Source organism: Nelumbo nucifera, chromosome 5 (genome assembly GCF_055504915.1).
Source record: "Nelumbo nucifera cultivar China Antique chromosome 5, China Antique-T2T, whole genome shotgun sequence".
NCBI lineage: Eukaryota > Viridiplantae > Streptophyta > Magnoliopsida > Proteales > Nelumbonaceae > Nelumbo > Nelumbo nucifera.
The window spans coordinates 39,350,928-39,366,860 of NC_142653.1; the positions used below are offsets into that span (position 1 = coordinate 39,350,928).

At 38.0% G+C, this 15,933-nt stretch overlaps 2 protein-coding genes across 2 annotated transcripts; one reads left to right on the forward strand and one right to left on the reverse strand.

Moving 5' to 3' along the window:
- Positions 1-2,733: 2,733 nt before the first annotated feature.
- LOC104606659 (pathogenesis-related leaf protein 6-like) lies at positions 2,734-3,591 on the forward strand. Its single transcript, XM_010271971.3, has one exon. It carries the CDS (start codon positions 2,781-2,783, stop codon positions 3,282-3,284), a length of 504 nt encoding a protein of 167 aa, XP_010270273.1. The 5' UTR covers positions 2,734-2,780; the 3' UTR covers positions 3,285-3,591.
- A 6,499-nt stretch (positions 3,592-10,090) lies between these two features.
- On the reverse strand, positions 10,091-13,661 carry LOC104606658 (amino acid permease 3). Its single transcript, XM_010271970.2, has 7 exons — positions 13,452-13,661; positions 12,397-12,505; positions 12,045-12,278; positions 11,841-11,934; positions 11,520-11,734; positions 11,288-11,427; positions 10,091-11,189 (listed from the first exon to the last, which is right to left on the reverse strand). The coding sequence occupies exons 1-7, from the start codon at positions 13,455-13,457 to the stop codon at positions 10,536-10,538; spliced, it is 1,452 nt and encodes a 483-aa protein (XP_010270272.1). The 5' UTR covers positions 13,458-13,661; the 3' UTR covers positions 10,091-10,535.
- Between the last annotated feature and the right edge of the window lie 2,272 nt (positions 13,662-15,933).

The following is a 15,933-nucleotide window of genomic DNA, read 5'->3' on the forward strand; positions in this document are numbered from 1 at the left end:
CCAATGGTGCCTAGAGAAGGAAGAACCACGCCAGTGGAGTCAGAGGAGCCAGTAGATGGCAATGACTGTAAGAGTGGGGAAGGAGTGCTCATCAAAAATAACATGTTGGGAAATAATTTCTCTTCCCGTGTGCTATCCAAATGATGTTTCTATTTCTATAGAACAGAAATCTGTTCCTAAGGAACAAATTGCCAAACACCTCTATTATTCTTGAAGAGCAAGAAACGAAATTCCTGTTCCTCCGGCTGCTACTTCTTTTTCTCGTCATCCTCTTCCTCCTGCTGCTGCTAGCTTGCTGATAAAGTCGCTAACTGGTAGTAGCAAAGAAATGGGATCGAATCCCACCTTCACCAGGGTTGGGGTGTCTTAGGGGTTTTGGGGATTTCTGCTTCCTTATAGCAGAGACCTTGGATCGAATGAAATTCCTCTAGGTTTCTAACCAACATGCCGAGGAACACCTTGCCCAAGATGTTGTGGTGCAATGTGGAGTGGGCTTAAGCCCATGAAGACATTTTAAAGGGTACTCAGGCTTAACTAAGATGTACCAAAATTTTGGGATGGTGGTCTTGACGTGAGGCTAAGCAAGTGTCCACATTATATATAAAGATTAGGGGCTATCCTAACCCAAGCCCCAGCACTTATGTTCAATTGATCAGACAGACCACTACTATGGGCTTTCTCTTAATCAATTCAGAGTTTCCCTAAGCTTGCTGTTCTTCTCCCTTCTTTCCTTCTAAAACAAGACTAATCCAAATTTACCGATCTTGGATCAGATTGGAGTGGATCCATATTCAATTCAATTATGAATGATCAAATTTGGGTGTCCCAATCAGGGATTCGAATTCGAATTCAAACATATGAACCTATCACCGAGTCATATTAATCTCCAATTTCTGGTATCTTCACCTTGCTAAAGCATATCTCTTCTTTTTTGCCACGTAGATGGATCAAAATGGTACAGAGGATTATGCAATAAAATATTTTCTGTTGGTACCGTAGTTGACAGTTCTGCTGCAATGACCTCTGGTCTGGGTTATACGAAAGATTCTAAGGGGCTGTTCGGTACCGTTGCTGTTTCATTTATAAACACCACTACATCAGTGCCACATGGATGTTTTGAGAGTCAATTTTGTGTTTGGTTGGAGACTGTTTAGAGTTAAAGCAGCCATAAAATAGGGGGTGTTTCAGAAAAATGCCAATTTAATGTTTTCTTCTCTCTAGAAAGTAAAATCTCAATACGAGTGGAAAACTCAATTTTCTCACCAAACAGGATCCAAGTACAAACAAAGGGTTTGTTTTTCAAGACTTTCAAGTATAAACAGTGTTTCAACTCAAAACATTGCAGGTTCAAGCAAGAAGGCACCAAACACAACCTAAGTTAATCAGCTCTAATTATTATTTCTCTATATTTTAATGGTAACTGACCTAACAATTTACGTTAGGTATATTAAAATGGGGCTGCGCCACCTAGCTAGTTGGTTAATTAATGGTCAAATGGGCCCATGGAGCATAAAGTTCAATTTCTCTCTCTCTTTCTAGATCACTCTCAACCCTATGATTTTCAAAGTTCAACCCAGAATTTTTAAGCATTTGGAGAGTGCTTGTTTCACAAAAAAATGGCATGATGCATGCCCAAATGATGCAATGATCATTAAGAAGAAACTTAGGTGCTTAGAATTATTCCATCTAAACTTTATACCATATACAGAGGAGTGGCCTGGCCACCCAATTTGCAAAGATCTATGTCAATAAATGTATTCATGATCTCTCTTTCTCTCTCTCTCAAGCAAATATATTTGACACATTCAATCATAGATCACAGCCATGACGTATGACCTTACAGTCCACAATTCATTTATTTACCAAGTCCAAAAGGCCATCTTTGGCTCAACTTTTCAAAGGGACCTCTCCTCTCTCTCTCTCTCTCTCTCTCTCAAGCATCTCCATGGTTTCCAAAGTTCAGCCGAGCATTGTTTAATTTAAGGATTAGGGAAGTGCTTATTAAAAAAAGGGATGATGGCCAAACCATCTTGCAAAAGAGATTATTAAAAGACTTGGGAGCTTAGAATGACTCCATCTAACCTTTGTGTAATTTAGAGGAAACAATAGGATAAGGAGTGGCCACACAATTTGGAATAATCTACATCAATAAATGTATTCATGATCTTTCTTAAAGCAAATGTGTTTGACACATTCAATAGCAGCCATGGCCTTTGGCCTCCTCCTATCATTTTATTAACAAAGTCCACAATCCATTTATTCACCAAAGTCCAAAATCTCTCTCTCTCTTTCTCTCTCTCTCTCTCTCTCAAGCATCTCCATGGTATCCAAAGTTCAACCGAGCATTGTTTAATTTAAGGATTAGGGAAGTGCTTATTAAAAAAAAGGATGATGGCCAAATCATCTTGCAAAAGAGATTATTAAAAGACTTAGGAGCTTAGAATGACTCCATCTAACCTTTGTGTAATTTAGAGGAAACAATAGGATAAGGAGTGGCCACACAATTTGGAATAATCTACATCAATAAATGTATTCATGATCTTTCTTAAAGCAAATGTGTTTGACACATTCAATAGCAGCCATGGCCTTTGGCCTCCTCCTATCATTTTATTAACAAAGTCCACAATCCATTTATTCACCAAAGTCCAAAATCTCTCTCTCTCTCTCTCTCTCTCTCTCTTTTAATGTTTATCCTTAGTTGAAATATCTTAGTTTTTGGGTATAAATAACTCCATTACAGACCCAACTTTTCAATCAAAAAGATCAATAGTATTGCTAGGATGGGATGGTGCAGGCTTGAACTGGCTCTGGTGCTTCTCATAAGCTTCGGCCTGTGGCATGTCTCCCAAGCCCAAAACTCCCCGCAGGACTACTTAAACGCCCACAACGCAGCCCGTGCGCAGGTGGGCGTCGGCCCCATGAGGTGGGACAACAACGTCGCAGCCTACGCCCGAAACTATGCCAACCAGAGAATCCGAGACTGCAACCTGGTGCACTCAGGCGGCGGACTCTACGGCGAGAACCTGGCCAAAGGCAGCGGTGCATTTACAGGTGTAGATGCTGTCAACTTGTGGGTTAAGGAGAAACCCTTCTACGATTACAATTCCAACTCCTGCATTGGAGGCCAGTGCCTGCACTACACTCAGGTGGTTTGGCGCGATTCTGTTCGTCTGGGATGTGCTAGAGTGAGATGCAACAATGGATGGTTCTTCGTCACCTGCAACTATGATCCCCCTGGCAACTTCATTGGGGAACGTCCTTATTCCTTTGTAGAGAGTTCTTGATGGGAGAGCTCTTCACTTGGCATAACTGCTTATAAGTTCATCTAAGGTCTCACATATATAAAATAAGTTGTGGATTTTGTATCTTGGATAGATCATCAGATAGTGATCAAGAGGATCATTATTAGTCCATACTGTGGTTAATAAGTGAAGACACCGGTGGCTGTGGTTAATCTTCAACCAGCCCATCTTGTGCAGTATGAATAAGAGTTCGGATTAATCACTCTTTCTTTAGGCTGCATTTGTTTCTCCATAGAATGGAAAATAATGTTTTTAAATGAAATATTTGGACTATTATGTTGATAGTTTCAGCCACTTTTGATGCAAAATGACAATGGATCAGTAAAAATATATAGCTCAAATATTCTTTTTTTTTTTAATAACAAGTTAAGTTTTATTGATGCAATTGAATAAAAAAGGGGGCAAGGTAGATAGGGATTAAAAAATTAAGAAGTATACCTTGAGTGATAACCCTTGTTTTTCAAAAAAATTTCTTTTTCTCTACTATTACCAACCTGCATTTGGGTCATTGTTTTCCTTTGAAATATCATTCTGAACCGACTCGCGCTTCCAAATTAACTCTGCACTTTAAGTTTCGTAAATAGCTAAAGAGGTTTTGTAGTCATTTGTTAATTCTAATCTCCATGTCATTCAGGCTCTATTGATTTACTATAGGGACAAAGAAATTCTACTTTCACCACTGCACTTAGATGATGTCTCATTATCTTGAACTTCACGTTCTTTCCCAAACTCTATATCAAAATTTTGTCAAACCCCATTCCCGCCATCCTTCTGGGTCCTATGTGGATTGAGATGTCTGGTTCAAAATTGTTTCTTTTTATTTAGTATAGCAAACCCTTTTAGGCAAAACATCAAACACCTTTGGCTCTAAAGCTTTTTCATTGATCCAAAGGCTCCTCTTCCACCATTATTTCTCTATTGGCACAGTCACCACACCTGTTGCATGGGTAGTATCTTGCCCCCATTTTTACATTGAAAAGGTAGCCTTCTTGTCAAATTTGCAATTGTCTATGGCTTGGGTCTAGATCCTAGCTTGAATATATAGAACATCTCTGGGTAGGGGTGCAACTTGGCCCGGTTCAGGTTGAAAATTTGAATGGGCTTGGGCCCAATTCGATGTAAAAATTGGGCACGCAATTTGCACTCCTACCTCTAACCAATGATCTTTGTTAGTCAGATTTTTTATTTGTCAGGTCTGACCTAATGAGACTCAATTATAATTAGCAGGCCTTAAGCCTGTAAGTGTGTTTGGCTTGATAGAAACAAGAGACAAACAGGAAGTTGAGGGAAAGTTATTAAAGGAATTTTGTAAAGTTTTTTATTTCTCTCTTATTTTATATGAAGCCAAACAAAGACTTAAGCTTCTAATTCTCTTGTTCTTTCTTCTCAAAATATCTTATATACCCCTATAAAATGACAATTTTAGACGTTTTATATTAAATTATTTCAAATAAACTATGAGAAAGATATATAGAATGTTGGGGACTTTTTTATAGGAATATATTTTGAGAAGAGAGAACAAGAGAATTAGAAGCTTGAGGCTTTGTTTGGCTTCATATAAAATAAGAGAGAAACATAAACATATTTATATATCCCTATAAAATGACAATTTTAGACGTTATATATTAAATTATTTCTCACAAACTATGAGAAAGATATACAAAATGTTGGGGCTTTTCTTTTATAGGAATATATAAATATATATTAGCTGAAATCTACATATTGTTCGAGCCATTAAGGAGGTCTTTGCCACCATGAAACAAAAGAAGTTTTAGCACATTGAGGTGTTACCAAAAAACAAGAAGCTCTTTTCCTTCTTAATTTTTTTTTTCTCTTCATTCTGTTTTCTGTTTCCTCTGTTGCTAATTGCAATCATGGAGTGCTTGGGCCTTAACAGATTGGATTGCACATTGTGAAATCAGATCCATGGGCTTATTCTAACCCTTCACTTGAGTGGAGTCTTTTGGGTATTTAGGAGGACTATTAAACAGAATGGCAGCTATTCTTAATTTGCTTGCTAGCTTATGGGATTCTGTAGATTATGTCAAGTGTTGGTGGTTCTAACTTTTGAAATTCTACAAATACTATAGGGTCTATTTGGTTTGCAGTCGAAACCGGAATCAGAATTGTCTATTCACCCACCTGTTTGGAATTAAAATTGGCTGAAATGGATTTTCATTCCCATGAGAGGGGGAGGGAATGCCCATTCCTTCAAATGGGGAAATGCCATTCCACCAGAAATGGAAATCCATCAAAATAGATCCTTAGTTGCTTTTATGTTCTGGTCGAAAGAACACATCAACCAGTTGTTGACTGCGATTATTCTGCTTAGTTTAATTCATACAATAATTTGTAAGCATAATGAATCCATAATTCAGTTATTTGATAACTGGTCTCATTGTTATACAACAATAACAAATTGCTATTTGTTTCAGAGTATTAAAAAAATCTTTTGTTATCTTTTCAAAGTTTATGTTGTAAAAACTATGAAAACTTTTACTGTTCCAAAGTGTTCAGTTAGTAATCCATATATTGAAGAGTCTTTTCACAGGAAAAAAAAAGAAAAAAAAAAACTAATTCAACTAAATAAATTAATTAACTATAGGATTGATTAAAAGGGAGCTGGTCTGGTTTCCATGGGGCTTCGAAATGGACATCTGGATGCAGATATTGTGGCTTCTTGAAAACCCACATGAGCTTACAAGGTAAGATACTTTGAAAAAGTGTCTATTTGTTTGAGACTTGAGATTGACATGAATTTCAGAAATGGGTCCGGGAGAAAATCCAGATGGGTTGTTAACTATTCAGCCATTCTACCTTGGCCTAGTTTTCTAATGGAGTAAAGAAGAAACATGCTTGAAGCGGAGACTGAAAGGTAGAAGCCCAAGTCCCAACAGAAGATCTATAGTCGAACTGTAACTGGGATCTTAGGCTTGACTCCATAACAGGAGTCCGAATTAATGGCGGCCCAGGATTGGTGTTAAACTTGGGAACTTAGTGATTGGTAGCTTGGGTTATGAGAAATGGGCTTTAGCAGATCCAGTCCAGATTAACTCATTTTCAATACAATTGTCTTAAGGGATGGCAATTTCTATCCTACCCAGTGGGTATCTGCCCTGGCAGGGTAGTTTTTTTTGGCTTCAAAGATGGATTTTGGGATGAGGACAGGTTTTGGGATTCTACAACCCCTACGGTTATGGGTAGGGTACGGTATTAGGCTAAAATGACCCTCCCCGATTCGTAGATTGTTGGAAAGCATATGAAGTTTTATGTTTTTTTTTTGAGAATATAAACTTTTATGTATTAGGTGTTGAATTTAATAATATTTTGAATTTATGTAAAAAATACTTATATTATTTTATTTATTTATTGCTTGTATATAACAAGAAATAATAGAAAATTAGATGTGAGTTCTAAACCCAATTTGCCCTACCCACGATAGAGTTAGAGAGAGTTTTGTATTTTCATGTACAAAAAGAGTTTAGATTCTCAAAATCCAATCCACTTTAAGTTTCAAGACAAATACAGATTGGGAGGTTTAATTTAGGGAGGAGGGTAGGATTTAAAGTTTTTAAAACCCTCTCCAAATCCACCCGTTCCCATCCTTGCCCCTCTAATCGTGTAAATCTTTTCAATGTTAAGGTGAGTTGAGTTATATGATCAAAAAAAATTTTATCAATTCAATAATAATAATATATTATTATTATTATTATTTACTGCTTGGGTTTCTCCACATGGATGGTCCTCTTTATCATCATGAAGGGATTCTGTGACCTGTCTCAGACTGGAGATAGCTTCAGTCGACCATATATTCATTCTCACAATCCATGATTTCTCTGTACTGCAATGAGCATTTGACTTCTCTATAACATGGACTCAAATTTCAAGATTCGAATGTTTTTTTCTGAGTACTGCTTTATTTTGCCATGTGGCAAATTGTTATAAGCTCAATAACTATGCAAATCAGAATTTGTCTAGCCATTGATCAGCCAAATTCCTCTCTCTCTCTAAAATGTTTCCTGCAATACCACCACTAAGGAAGTGTACTGAAATATCTACTCTTTTCAAACTTATACTGATTGTCCCTGGAGAAGTTTCCTCTGAACTTCCACTGAAACATGACTCCTGAGGTTGGAAAATACTTGCAGAGTGCCCACCACCAAGCACCAAGCACCAACCCGCCCACTCACTCACCAGTCACCAAGCCAAGACAAATTAGAAAATTCACTTGGCGGAATCCTTTGATACTCAAAAGTGATAGACAGATAGAGTGCTCGCTTGCTTGCCTTACGTACATAGAGTTGGTCCATGGACCGAGTCTGCCGACTTGACAATATCAAGTGGGTTTGGCACTCGTCGCTTTACCACCACCACCACCACCGGCGGCACCACCGGCACCACCACCGGCGGCACCACCTCTACACATGGCCAACCCAAGTACCATACATAGACATGAACAACAGCATATTGCATATATATATTCTCTGACATGAAAGAATCTCACCAGATAAAGCTATCCCATGTCCTTCCCATCCATCAAAAGTAATTGCTTTTCAGGCTTTTGGTCTCTACTTTTATCCTTTCTACTTCTCTACCGTCCAATACCAAGTTGGTGGAGGCCAATAATCTGATGTAACGCGTTGTCAATGGATGCTAAAATTAACCTTTTTCATTGTTTTCTTCATTGCTCCCATGTCTTTGGTTCTTCCAAAAATACAGTCCAAACCTTAGCCATCTGATCATGGACCCCACAAGATTGATCTCCTCCATTGTAGTGGTTAATTGTAGCACTCGTCATGACCAATTGGATTGCCAATAACGTCTATAGGATTGATATTTTGTGCCTATGGTTGGTGGTGGTGGTGGTGAATTGGTGATAAAGCTAAAGCACTTTCTTTGGATGGTCTCGATTATCCCATTTTGTGGGCCATTGCTTCATCAAGTGGCAATCAACCAATACCCATCACATAGGTGACATTTGTACTTCTTTTAGTGATGGTTTTCATTTTATGATCAAAAGTTAATTGGCATCTTTCCAAATATTGAAAAGATATATGATGTTGGAAAGGCTTTTTTATGATACTAGTTGATTGGTTATAAGTTTTTCCAATATCATGTTTTTCTAGCATTATAGTTGAACCCGATTGAAAACAAGCATACATTAAAACTTAAAAGCAGCCCAAACATTTGGACCATCGATCAATTGGTCCAACTGTCCAACCCAATTTGGCTTGAATTAGGCGTACCCTTACATAAAAATCAAGCTAATCTAACACCAATCCACTGCACCAAGCAGCAAAAGACATAACTTGTTGAATATGAAAATATATTTTATGAACTAAAGTAAAACTTAATTGATTGAGATCTGAATTTTATGCTTATTTAATATTAATGAATGCATCATAGTTAAACTCTTAACGTGATATATATATAAATTATGTAAGAAGTTCAATTATGATGCACATCTCAAATATTCGTTGCACGTTAAATTAAAATTTCAACCAATCATATTAAAGATATCACCTTATCTACTTATTTTTCACTAATTCAGGTTTTACAAGGTATATTTTTCATCTACATATGTAATATGTACGATTATATATGTTTGCATGGGTATGGTATTGTGTAAATTTGGTGAATATGGGTTTAACCAAAATCCAACCCATGGTCGTGATCATGTCAGGTTAGGATTAAGGAGTTTGAGTTGAAAATCAATTTAATTGGATTAGAGTAATGGTACTAAATTTATTTGGTATCACATAATACATTACAAAGAACTAGAGTTGGGACAGAGAAGGGTGCATATGAGGTCCAATAACCTTACCAACCTTACCATGGAGTGTCAGCATTTGGATCCTATGCTTCCACTTTTCCACTTTTGGAAGGACACCAATAACCATCTCAACGAGTAGTCATTTACATATATTAATCCTAAAGCTAGTTAATTTTAATTGGTTATTCTAAGTCTAATTTGAAGTGAAGACATTTCTTAATATCAAAAAGAAGCGAAGAATATAGGTCAACCTAAACACAACCCTATCCCATCCCAACCCAATGTCATCGGATTGGGTCAGGTCAGTTTGCATCTTAGGGGGTGTTTGTTTTCACTTGTTTTCAAAATTATGTCAATAGAGAGAAAACACATGTTCTCTAACTTTTTTTTTTTTTTTGAGAAATGGAAATAAGGTGGTTCGTTTCCAAAAACAAATCATGTTTTTAAGTCATCAAAATTATGTTTTCTAAAATAAACGGAAAATTTTCATTACTCAAACCAAGGTTTTTAAAATCGATTTGGATAACGAACTAGTTAGGGGTCCGGTTTTCGGTTGAATGGTCAACCCATTTTGACAAAAAAATTAAAAAATAGTAAAAAATGGTTCAACCACCCGAGTCAGCAGTTTGTTGATCAAATCATCATTTTTTGGCAAAAATCCAGTTTTGGTGAAAAACAGAACAGGTCACCTGACCAGTTCCCGGTTTTTCTGATCCGACCGTCCGGCCCGGTCCGATTTTGAAAACCATGACTCAAACTTTTGAAAACAGAAAGCACATATGTTGCACAAAGCCCAAAAACACAGATTAGAGTGACATACAAAAATGGAGTAAAGGAGAGATAAAAAGAAGAAAGAATATAGAATTCAAGGCACAAACATAACATACAAAATCAAGAACATATTTTATGTATTATTATTATTATTTTTTGTTTGGAGAAACCATCTCTTTTTAAACCAAAATGGGTTTGATTTGTTTTTAGAACTGATCAAGTGAAACAAGAAATCATTTGAAGGTCTAGGGAATTTAAATCATTCCAAATCATTTAAGGGTTTATACATTGCTTCACTGGTTCAACGGGATGAACCATTCCAATTCCATAATCCACACAATTAGAAAGAAAAATAATTGAACAAGATTTGGAAGTAGAACACAACAAGATTGCAAAGCAATCCCAGCCTTGTTTCATTTTTTTTTTCTTTGGATAAAGTAAAGAGTCGAGAGGAGACTAATACATTTGAATGGCACATAATTACATGGTCCCGCCCCCTTCTAAGAGTTTAAACAAAAACAGTGAAAGCAGCAGCGACAACAGCAACAGAAAAAACGAGCAACCAACAACACCATTACTTAAGACTGTTATAGACATGGACAGGAATTGAAATCCTCTAATTCTTGCCTTAGAACCGTCAATTAATGGGGATCTTATGAAGATGAAGATGGTGATGGTGATCTAGTTTATTAGTAGCTGGTCTTGAAGGGCTTGTACACCTTGAGGTCGAGGGCAACGCCAGCGATGGAACCGGCAGCGGCGGCAATTGAGACGACGAGGCAAGCGAAACTGAGGATTTGGAGGCAGAGCCACCGGGTGCTCCACTTGGGTATCTTCTTCTGTGCAATGTACATCTCCACAGGGAAGTAGACTGTGAGCGGCCAGAAGCCGAAGGCTCCTAAAATCCCAACAACGTCGTTGAAGAATGGGAGAAGCATGGAGATGACAGTGGTTGCCACAACGAATACGGATCTCCAGACCAGGCGGAAGAGGTTGAGCTTGTAGGGGCGGAATCCTGGAATCGGGACCTTGATTTCCTTGGTGATGAACTTGCTCTCCGACCATCTCTCTGATGCTGATTTCTCAATGAAGGCGAAGAGGGGCTGGCAGTAGACTTGGTAGGCACCGACCAGGTGGATCACTATGGCAGCATTGGCGATGTCCAGGAGCCAGAATGGGTTGTAGAAGCCAAAGCCAGTGAGGAGGTTGCCGGGCGCCAGGTCTCCGAAGGCAGCGTAGCCCATGCAGCCACAGAGCATGTAGAAGAGTGTGGTCACGGCAACGCTGAGCAGAGTTGCCTTCTTCATTGTCTTGGCCTCAGATGGTGGAGATTTGATTGTGTCCTGTTTTTAGGAGCAGAATCAGTCAGTTCATCAATCGAAGTGGTCTCATCGAAAATCTTGATGGGTGCAGGGTTGGTGGGATTGAATGTAATTAATACCTGAATTTCAATAAGGATGATTGAGTATGAGTAGGCAAAAGCTATGTCTCCCAGAGCTTGGAAGCTTCGCCATATCTTCTGGGTCTCAGTGACTGCGCCAATGCTTATTCCGGTGAGGCTGCCCTTGAAGCTCCCAGTCTCTGAAAATCAAAACCCAGGTGGTCAGCTTTCGAGAAACTGCTCATTTCTTTGTTATTATAAGATCATCAGAACACAAGGAAGCAATTCACACCTGCAACTTTGGCGATTCCAAGTCCAAGACCAATGGAGGAGTAAGTAAAGGACATGACAGCAGCGACAATCGACAACCACCATATCTGATCGAAGTCTGGAATTTGAGAGAAGAGAATTTCGGTGACTCCAAAAATGATCATGTAAGGGTTGCTTGATATGTGGCATGGGTTATCTCCTCCACTTTCATGAAAGCAGTTAGACCTCTTGATTGCCCTGTTAATCAAAACCCAGAAGACCCATTAATCCAAATATCATTAAACAGCATTAAAGCAGAGAATTAAAGACTGATAAGTACTGTTTCAGTCCAAATTCGACTCACATCATGCTTATAGATGCTGCAATAGTGTAGCCGATGGCGACTCCAAAAAGGTTCAAGTACTGGATTATCCCACAAATCTTTACCTTGACTCCACCTAAGAAAGATTTGAAAAGAGAGAATTAGCCTTAAGAGCTTTTTAAAAGAACCCATTTGTTAATTAGTTGGTGAGCTGAACTGAGAAACTGGAGGAACCCAGCTGCTTACCAAGGTTGGACCGAACAGCATCCGTGTAGGTGTAGTTTCTCTTGCCGGAGACCGGGTCGCCTGATCTGTAACAGTCGGTCAGGAGGGAGGAGGTGTAGTAAATTACAAAGGAGAATAGGAACATCACAGCTGGACCAGCAATCCATCCCAGCTGAGCAATAGCCCATGCCAAGGAGAGCACACCAGATCCAATCACTGCAGTTATTATGTGGGCACTCGCGGTCCAAACGGTCCCTGAATTAGCACAAAAAAGACAGGAAGACTGAGTGAAATGATTAAACAGAGACAGAACTCTAACAAAAGCAAACGAGCTTATAAGGAATCTGAAGTCTTTTTTTTTTTCTGAAAGTACCAGTTCTTTTGAGACGTCCATCATCATCGAAGCATTTAGAGCCACCCTGTGGAAGCATATCTATCGAGAGGTGCTGGTTGTTGTTCCTGGTGACAGCGTCCTCACCCATCTTTGAAAGAGAATTAAAACAGATAACAGTGGAGTTCTTGTGAGAATAACAACAAAGAAGCTCTGCTAGCTTATTATTTAGCAATTCAAATATCAAGAGAGTATGAAACAGATGGAAAGTGAGACAGAGAGAGAGAGAGAAAGAGAGAGAGAGAGAGATGGAGATAGGTTGTGAGCCTTGTGAATTGTGAGGTTTCTATATTAAAAGCTAAAGAAACCAACTTTTTCAGTAGCTCTACGCCTTATGTCACTGAAAACTAACACACCACCCTAGAGTCACAAAATCCCAAACAAAGCAGAAACCTCGGCCAGTTCGGTATGCCCAACTTACTTCCACCACCTACCCACCCCCAGATGATACCCAAAGAGAGAGGGTAGTGTGGTCAGGAAGAGAGAGGGAGAGAAAAGAAAGCTCAGACACCAGAAATCAAGGTGGTAGGAAGCGAAGTTGTTGGGGTGAAGGAGTGAGAAGGAGAAAGCTCCAACCCTACGAGTTATGACTGATCTGAATCTTGTTGGTGATGAGACTGTCAACCAGAGAAAGCTTGGCACCAAGCGAGAGAAGAGGAGTACTGAATTTAATGGGTAACCTTGGAGAGAGGTATGGGGTATATATAATACTTCTCTGTGAACAGAAAAGCTACACAGAGCAGACACGAAAGAAAAACACGTGGTTCAAATTTCAATAGGACCCCAAGATGAAGGAGTAGTAGTCAACGACCGACGCCATTGATTTTCAAGCACACCATCAAAGAAACTCACAACTGATGAGTCAATGGTCTCACAGTCTCAGTGCCTCTCTCTCTCTCTCTCTCTCTCTCTACACTTTAGGAAACCAATTAAACAACACGTAAGTGCAACTGTGCAAGCGCAATAACAAACAGATGAACCGAACAAAGATTGTTAATTTACAGCTAAAAACTAAACGAAGCTTCTCAGTGTCTTACCGTCATATCCACCAACTTCTCTTATTCGAAGAACAAAAAAGGAAGTAGATGAAGAAGAAGAAAAAAAACTATAAACACTACTATACAGAGCGATGGGTTTGAGTGACTCGTCGCTGCGTCTCCGAACCGATCATCTCAAGCTTTATATAGAGGTTCAGGGGAGTACAAATGCAACTAAAGAATAAAGATCTCTGTAAGACCAGAGTTTACACTTTTCTGACCATCTTTTCACGTGTATCAACTTCCTTCCCTCCATTGTTACTCTGAGAGAGAGAGAGAGAGAGAGAATAAGGTTCCCTGTCCGTACTGTAATTTTAGTATCTTATTTCTTTGGTTTGTATGTCTCCAAATTAAAAAATTAGACCACGCTGAGACCATTTGATCTTTTTTAATTAAACCCATCGAATCATTACTAAGTATGGATGGACACAGAGGATCTAATTCTCATCTCTTTCTTCCCCAACACTAGGAATGCAGGATGATCATTTGAGCAAAAAAAATTTGAGCTGTTTGTGCTTATTCCCAGTATCTTTGAACGTTGAATCATCTTAGTTATTGGGTTATTATTTTACTGTAAAGATCTATTCAATATGCAGTTTGTATACATTGTTTGGTGTTTGATGGGGCCCGATTGATTATGTCCATTGAAATGGAATCTACACGTGGATGAACATGCAGCGCAGACTGGTATTTCATGCCTTTAATTTGTTTAGGGCTTATAAATAGGTGGCATGATTAAAGGCACATTAGCTGGTTAGTGGTGTTAAATGTATATATATATATATATATATATATATAACAATTCAAAGAGCTAGAGAGGCCCAAAAGTGAGCTTCAAAAATGTAGCTTTTAGTGTCCTAGGATTTAATATTTCTACAGATTTTTTTTTAATCCAAAATTGAACCCCTTTTCATGAGAGAGCTCCTATAAGTTTGTAAGATGCTTTCATGTAATCTTGATCATTATGTGAAGGAAAATTGTCTTAGGGTTTCATTAAGTAGGAATTAGAAATTCTCCCTGTGACCCCCTTGCTTTGGTTCACTTAACTCAAATGATGAGTTGACTCAGCTGAACTAGGTAATTACAAATTTACAACCAAGTAATTTAAGGGATTTGTTGAATAAAAATCAGTCAGGAAATGTACATATCAATGCATAGTATTGAATAAAAATTTCTAACAGAAAAATAGTAATTGATATGAACATCCACCCTCCCCCCAATAATGATAATAGCATCACCATAAAACAAAAAGATAATTTTCCCTAAAAATATATTCTTATTCAATTGTTTTAGTATTTAATAAGTCAATAAGCCCTAATTTTTTTTGAAGAACCAACTTGTTTGCACTGTTAAAAATTGATGACTTCCTCACTAAAATATTATTATTTTAAGATGTTTCACTACAGAGACTAACCAGTGGATACATTTTCATTAATCTCTTCTCCAAAATCAGGAGATTTCTAACCATCAATTTGTACTTTTTTTTTGGCCCTTTGAGCTCTGAAATTATAATCAAAAACACAGTTGCGGTCAATTATTTTAGGGGTTTTTTATTTCAAACCATTATTTTAGACATGATGGGTGGGCCCTGATGCTGTAGAAATGACTTGGGTGGAGAATTTATGTGGACCCAGATGATCTAGCGGTTGTCCTGTCCTAAGGCTCATACCCAAGATATATACTTTACTCAATCTATTTTATACGTATTCTACATATAAATTATTTATTTAATATGTAACGCCAAAATTAGGAACCCTTTGTTGAAAAAATAAAACAAAAAAACTATGGATTAATCTAATTTCATATTCAGTTACAGAGCCTTCACGGCAAATCAAAGTAAGACATGAACAAAACCATCAATTTCAGTCTGGTTCAGAGAGTAGTCAGCAGCATCTATGTCTTAATTTTTAAGACTTGTATTAAGCATATACTAGTAATTAATTATATTATATGCTTTAAAAGTATATTTTATGTTGGACTTTATGGCTAATGAATTCGAACTTAAACTACAAAAACATTGGATCAGAATATTGATATGATGCTTGAACATTTGCATTTTATAACCCTTGGATCATGGTTTTGAAAACAGGATTAGATTGGACGGTCAAACCAGCTGACTCAGGAACTGGTCAGGTAACTGGTTCTGCTTCACCCTAAAATCATTTTTTGACAAAAAACTGTTAATTTGGTTAGACTTGTTGACCCGAGTGGTTGAACTGTCAATCTGTTAATCCGGATAACAGTTTTTGACCATTTTTATTTTATTTATTTTTTATTTTTAAAAGTTAAAATGGGTCATTCATTCGAACTGGATGATCAGACCATTCAACCCAAAAACTGGTCCCAAAACAGTTCCGTGTCCCGTCTGGTTTTTGAAGCCTTGCATTAATTGGATTGATATAAAGTTATAAACAGTGGAATAATTCTAATACACACTGGGGTTTGGCTCTTGTCTCTTGAGGGGGAATCCAATCACATACTA